The 7,135-nt window shown below is 33.4% G+C and overlaps 1 protein-coding gene across 1 annotated transcript; it reads left to right on the top strand.

Annotated features, from left to right (window-relative positions):
* The first annotated feature begins 2,696 nt into the window (after window positions 1-2,696).
* On the top strand, window positions 2,697-4,679 carry LOC149155836 (scopoletin glucosyltransferase-like). Its single transcript, XM_089441230.1, has one exon. It carries the CDS (start codon window positions 2,892-2,894, stop codon window positions 4,380-4,382), a length of 1,491 nt encoding a protein of 496 aa, XP_089297356.1. The 5' UTR covers window positions 2,697-2,891; the 3' UTR covers window positions 4,383-4,679.
* Window positions 4,680-7,135: the final 2,456 nt, after the last annotated feature.

The raw sequence follows: 7,135 nt of genomic DNA, 5'->3' as shown, positions 1-7,135 counted from the left end.
AATCATTAAATTTTTATAATTATTTTTTATATTTTAAAATTTAAATATAATAAAATTTATAAATTTTAATATATAATTTTATATATCTTTAAGTATCAGATATTTTATTGCTTTCATATTCATGAAATTTAATAGTGAAACTATCCACATAAACTTGAAACATTTAATATTGAAACTATCCCATAAACTTTTCAAGTTGTTAAAGTGTACTATTTCAGTTATTGATTTAACAATTACATATGAAATTGTTAAATAATATCTATTTCGGTAAATTTTCTATCAATGATATATTTTTGTAGCAATTCATCAATCTATATAGGTTCATATAAATTATATTTAAATAGAATAAAAAATTAAATATAATTTAATTAAAATAATAAAATATAGGAAAAATTATGTTATAAAATTTAAAAATAATACTAGAAATATGTAATTAAGTGATAATATTTTAAATATAGTTTTATTGGATATTAAGAAGATAAAATTTTGTCAATTGGATTTATATAGGGTTGTTGGGTATAATGGTTGTTATCTTCTCCAACTAGGTTCAAAGCTTGGCTAGTAACATGATGAGTTATAATGTCTTAAATATTGTTATATTGGCTTTGAGCCTTGTGAACTCTTGAGTATACATGTGGGTTGGCTTGGTACCAACAACTCACTTTAGAGAGAAGTTGATTTCTTTCCTCCATAAAAATACAAATGAAAAACAATAGTTTTTTTAATATACATATATATTATTTAATTATTTATTATGTTTTAAATTCTTTATATTAAAAAAATTATGTATTAACAAATTTAACACTTTTCTATGCTTGATAAATCCAAATTTAAAATGAATTTACATATATTTATTTACTTTATATTTAATTATCATATACATAAGTATGTAATTATTTAATTTTTTTTTTTTTTTTTAAGATGTAGATGAATTATAACAATATAATAGAGTTAAGAATATCATTTGTGTTTTTTCTTGAAATTCCAATAGGCATCAAGTTTTCAAAATTTCCATGTTTTGTTTGCAAACAAATTGTTGTCATTTTCGACTTATTTAGTCTTCCAAGCTTCAATTTCTAAACTTTGAAACAAGAATGAGAGCAAGTAATCCATTTGTTGCCCATCCAAAATCACAACATGATTAATACTCAAGGATTCCTTAGATTGTAGCAGAGATGGACACCAATTCAATTCGTTTAAGCTTTTGAGCACCCTATGAAATGTGTGTTTTTGAATTGTTTTTTTTTCTCCCCCATCCAAACAGCGTCTCATCATAATTGCCAAGATGTAGTTCACACAAAATGGTAAAAAATAATAGAATATCACAATTATAAGCCCTTGAAGATTGCTTCTAGTTTAATTATACATTCGATAATAGAAATCTGATATATTACAAATTCTATAATACAATTTTACCCACATGGAAAATTCTACTATACCAATACTTTAACCACCTAATTCTTCCTACCTTTCACATCCAAATTCTTATTTACATTCCAAATCCACATCCTTGTTTCATATACTGCTAACCACCTAATTCTTCCTACCTTTCACATCCAAATTCTTATTTACATTCCAAATCCACATCCTTGTTTCATATAGTGCTAACCACCTAATTCTTCCTACCTTTCACATCCAAATTCTTATTTACATTCCAAATCCACATCCTTGTTTCATATAGTGCTACCTCTCCACATGTCTTGGGTGCACATGCTAATTTATTTATAAAAGTGAAATGCTGCACTTAGTAACTAATCTACGGAGGGGAAATGCTGCACGCGACAACGACAGCGGAAGAAAAACCTTACCTAAATGACACCGTAAAGTTGAAATAGAAAGTGGAAGTTATAGGTACCCTAGAAGAAAGTGGAAGTTATAGATACCGTGTTGAAAAATGTATGGAGGTGAAACTCAATAATGAAAGAGCGCTAAACTCAACTTGTTACACGATAACATGTGGAACTTCTAGATGCGATGTTCAAAAATTCAAATCCCAGATAAAGTTATCACGGGTGCACCATCGAAAGTCGGCCAACCAAGTCATGAGTGAACACCAGGAGGTGATGTCTACGTAGTTGGTGATATGTCACTTATTTCCAAAGAGAGATGTGATTTTTTCGTCCGGAAGGTGGTCAATCATAAACAACTAATTCATTATTTTATTATGAGTGAAATTTGGTTAATGGGTTATTTTGTGGATTTTTTTGTTTATTTAATTAAAATATATAGATAATATTTATTAAAAAAATTATTATTTAATATATTATATTTTTATTAGATATTATTTATGACTTTTGAGTTAAGAGGGTTATTTTACAATTTATTATGAAGGGATGTGTAAGTTTATCAGTGTATTTTTTAAAATAAAAATTCTGTACTAAATAGATAAAAAAACATGTCACCTATAATTAAAAAGATGAATAATATTTTTAATAATAAAAATATTTCAACAAAATATTTATACAAACTATTTGAAGATTTATGTTAAATGTCTATATCAGTTTCATATATATAAAATTTTATATATATTTATATATAGAAAAAAAATTAAATTTTTTAGTTAAAATTTTTAATTGATATGATATATAATGAAAAATAACATTTAAACCATAAAAAATAACAAATTATATTTTAAAGATCGAGAAATATTTTACTGATTAAAACGTTATATTTTACTGATTAAAACGTTACCTTCTGTAATTTCTGAATTCCTACTCACCTTCTGTCTGGAAATGTCATAGTTTGCAAATGGAAGCACCTGGTTCTAAATTTTTGTCTATATATATAGAAACTCCGATCTGGTTTTCTTCGAGTAATAGTACTGTGATCTGGTTTTCTTCGAGTAATAGTACTGTGTTCATCCATTTGTGAAGGTTGCTTGTTCGCCGATAATGGCAGAAAGAAAGCCACATCTAGTGGCGGTGCCGTCGTTGGCTCAGGGCCATTTCATTCCATTCCTTCAGCTAGCCAAGCTTCTCGCCTCGCGCGGCGGCTTCACAGTTTCGTTTATCACCACCCCGGGGAATGCGAAACGTCTCCAGCCGGAGGTCGAGGGTTCGAATCTGGACATCCGGCTGGTACCTATTCCCTTGCCTCCAATCGAGGGGGTGCCCCCGGGAGCCGACAGCACGGACAACGTCCCCATGCACGTCGTTCCGTTGCTCTTTGCTTCCTCGCACAAGCTGGCGGCCGCATTTCAAGAATGGTTGGATCAACAGATGAATACTAATTCGGGTACTGCTCCGGTATGCTGCATCATCGTGGACATGACAACGGGATGGGCTCGCCGTGCGGGTGCCAACCTCGGGATCCCCAGCGTGGCTTTCTACACGTGTGGGGCGTTCGGGTTGTCTCTCATGCACTTCGTCTTTAACCGCACCTCGTATGACGACGACGAGTCTTTTGATGTATCGGAGCTCATCTTCGGGCTTAAGCTCCGCAGGTCCGACTTGACGGTATCGTGGCGTGATCCGGAATCTCATCCGCTCTGGAATTTTCTGAGGGAGGAGCTTAACGGGAGCTTGGAGGGGGAGGGCATAATTATTAATACGTTTTACGAGTTGGAATCCCGGGCGATCGATTACATTGGGAGCCTCACCGGGAAACCTGTGTGGAGCATTGGTCCCCTGCTTCCTCCCGCTGCTATAGGCCAGACGGGGATAGATCGCCGGAAAATTCGAAGCCGCGGCAAGGCGGCGGATATCGACGAGGATGAGTGCTTGCGGTGGCTAGATTCCCGGCGTCCGAATTCGGTGGTATTCGTGTGCCTAGGGAGCCAGTTTTTCCTGAACGAAAACCAAATCTGTGCGCTGGCTTCGGGGTTGGAGAGTAGCGGGCAGGCCTTCGTGTGGGCCATCAGATGTCCTTCTCACACGGATGTGAAAGGCTCCAGACAGACGGAGGTGGGGCTGCCGGAGGGATTCGGAGAGAGGACGAGAGAGAGGGGGCTGATCATATGGGGGTGGGCGCCTCAGCTCTTGATTCTTTCGCATCCTTCAGTAGGTGCATTCTTGAGCCACTGCGGGTGGAATTCTACGCTGGAGAGCATCAGCGTGGGAGTCCCCATGGTCACGTGGCCCATGTTTGCAGAACAGCCCTTTAACTCTAAGCTCCTGGTAGAACGTTTGGGGATAGGCATACAGATATGTTTGGATGTGAGCGGAATTCCAGATGAAGGGGAAGTACGAAGAGCTGTCACCATGCTTTTGGCAGAGGAAGAAGGAAAGAGCATGAGAGCCAGAGCCGAGGCGCTGAGTAAGGTTGCTAAACTAAGTGTGGACAAAGAAGGATGTTCTTATAGTAATTTGGAGTCTTTTGTTCAAGAAATGCAAAAACTGCATCACAATCTGGACAAAGTCTTGCCATCACGTGAATGGATATAATAAATAATTAAAGTGGTGCTGGTCTCACAAGGGAGTGGAAACAACAAAGAAAGTATGGGACTTGTCACACCTAATCCAGAATTGCCTATGTTGTTCTTGTTAGGTTATGGATTTTATAATAGAAGGGTGGCTTATGTTATTGATTTAACGTGGGAATGTATGCAGTGTGAGATTTTTATGATTGGATAAGTAGGATATATTTATGTCGGGCATAAAATAAAGTGTGAGATTGTATATTGTGAATGATCTCACTTGTATCCTCATGAGATCATATTTAGATGAAGTGTGAGAATCGAAGATCTTTATGTTATAACTGGAATCTTTATGGGATCATATTTAGATGAAGTGTGAAAATGGAAGATTTTTATGTTTTTTTGGATTAAGTAGATTTTTATGAGGTTATATTTAAATGAAGTGTGAGAATAAAAAATCTTTATGTTTGTTTGGATAAATATACAAAATTTTATAGATAAGTAGAAATTATTTATAAAGAATGGAGAATAATGATAATAATTTAAATTTTAAAGTTGTTTTGTTTTTTTGTCAGTGAGAAAATTTATATTATATGAAATTTATATAGGGTATATTATGGTAGTGATTGTGTCAAAATTTGGTAGCATTTAACTTAATCATGGAAGCCCAAAAGGTATGAGACAAAAAAACCTTCCAAAAATTAACTTGAGCCAAGAAACCAAGTGCATAATAGTGAGAGAAGATGGATTGCAGCCAACAATCCTACATTCTAAGTATAGAGCACCAAGTAAAAAAAAAAGACACCAAAGACAACATTGATATCTAGGTGGTTTTACAAAACATGTTCAGGTCCATTTGGTGATTCACATTGTGCTCTGATACCTCTTCCAGAATTGGTGTTGGATCATAGTAATCATTACTATTGGGCTTAGGAGTAATTAAAAATATATATAAAATTAAAAAAATATATATATAAAATAAAAAATAAAATTAAAACAAAAATAAAAACAAAAACCTTGGCGGTCTTTCCAGCATAGTACCTGCACGAGGCGAGAAGCTTAACCACCTCAAGAATTGGAATGAGAAAGTGCTGCGCTGCATGGAGTTTGTTTTTCTCATTATCAACCCCATCAACGGAGCTGCGTGAGCTTGAAAATAGGCGGAGAAAGTCAAGTCTACCTTCCACCATGTTTAAACAATGCTCCATTTTTACCGCACCCCAAAAAGTAATACGATACGAGTTTTAAAAAGATATTTAAGAAAAGGTATCGTTGAAGTTGTAAAATTATTTTAGTATTTTTAAGATGCTTTAGTATTTTTAATTGGATTATCAACATAAACTTACATTTATATCTAGATTTTATAAATTATATTATTCAAAATATATTTACAAAATATTAAAAATTATATTATTATTTTTTATTATTTAAATATTAAATAATATGAATTTAAATTGTTTTATTTTAATTATATGACAAAACTAAAATATGACAGTATTAGGTGACCAATCTGTCCAATGATTGGATCCTCTGTATTGAAATGCGAAGAAATATTTTTGGAAAAAAGAAATAGAATGATGAAAATATTCAAGATCAAAATTTGTGTATATTTTTAAAAGGGAAAAAAATGTTACAAGATCCGATCATGTTAGATTATGACAAAAGAAGATAACTAATTTATAAAATAATTTCATTTAATTATATATATATATATATATATATATATATATATATAATTAAAAATTAAAATACATAATATAAATTTTTAAAATATAAAAAATTAATTATAATTTTATTAATTGAAAAATATTTTTAAATAGATAAGGGATTAGTTTTGGTATAATTTGGAGGTTTTGAGTCATTTTAGGTTTTTTTTAATTTTTCTATACACACTTTCTATTTAGAGTCATGGCATCCCCTTGAGGTGAGTGAGGTGTAGAGGACTAAGCAACTCTTTCTGAAATGTCATAGTTATTAGATCAAATCAACCGACAATAAAAAAGAATGAATCGATATCAGCAACAAAGGCAACCCTACAATCTACCTCTGCCAACGCGCAAGTCCCCGAGTCCTCCATTGTAACTCCTCATAATCAAACAACCTCTGCCACAAATGGAGCTCTTCTCCTTATCACAAACGAAAAAAATATCCCTTATTAGAGATTCCTCCAAAGAAAATAGGAGTGAAAATAGAACATATGTGGCTACATGCCATTATATGCCAATTTGCCGAACTTTGGCCATTAGAAAGGATGTTAAAAATTGGATGCTCAAAGGGGATCTAGAACTTAAACTATGCTTAAAAGGGTTTTTCACTACAATCTTCAACAACATAGACGACAAGGAAAAAATCTTCTAGGGAGGCTCATATTTCATGGATTTAGTGGGTCTATTCATGAAACTATGGGTTCAAAAGTTCAACCCCAAGAAAGAGTATTTATCCTCGACACCAGTTTGGATACGCCTTTATTCTCTCGCCCAAGAGTACTAGGACTACGACATCCTAGAAGGAATTGGAAATGTGATTGGAAAATTTGTGATGATATATAAAACCACCAAACATGACTAATATACCTCTTATGCGCACCTCTGTTCCTATCTAGATCTCTTTCAACCACCCCCAACTAGCATACTCTTAAGCAGCAAGGATGAAATCTAGGAACAACCAATCGATTATGAAAACATCCTATTAAGTTGCCACAAATCTTATGAATATGGTAATTTGTTCCAAGAGTGTCTAGAAAATCACACTCAAATTAGTGCAATGACATCCCCAACTCAA

The sequence above is a fragment of the Pinus tabuliformis genome, chromosome 9 (genome assembly GCF_031772625.1).
Source record: "Pinus tabuliformis cultivar Carrire ecotype Pingquan chromosome 9, CPIR1, whole genome shotgun sequence".
NCBI classification, from domain to species: domain Eukaryota; kingdom Viridiplantae; phylum Streptophyta; class Pinopsida; order Pinales; family Pinaceae; genus Pinus; species Pinus tabuliformis.
This window is presented reverse-complemented; position numbering and strand designations above follow the sequence as displayed.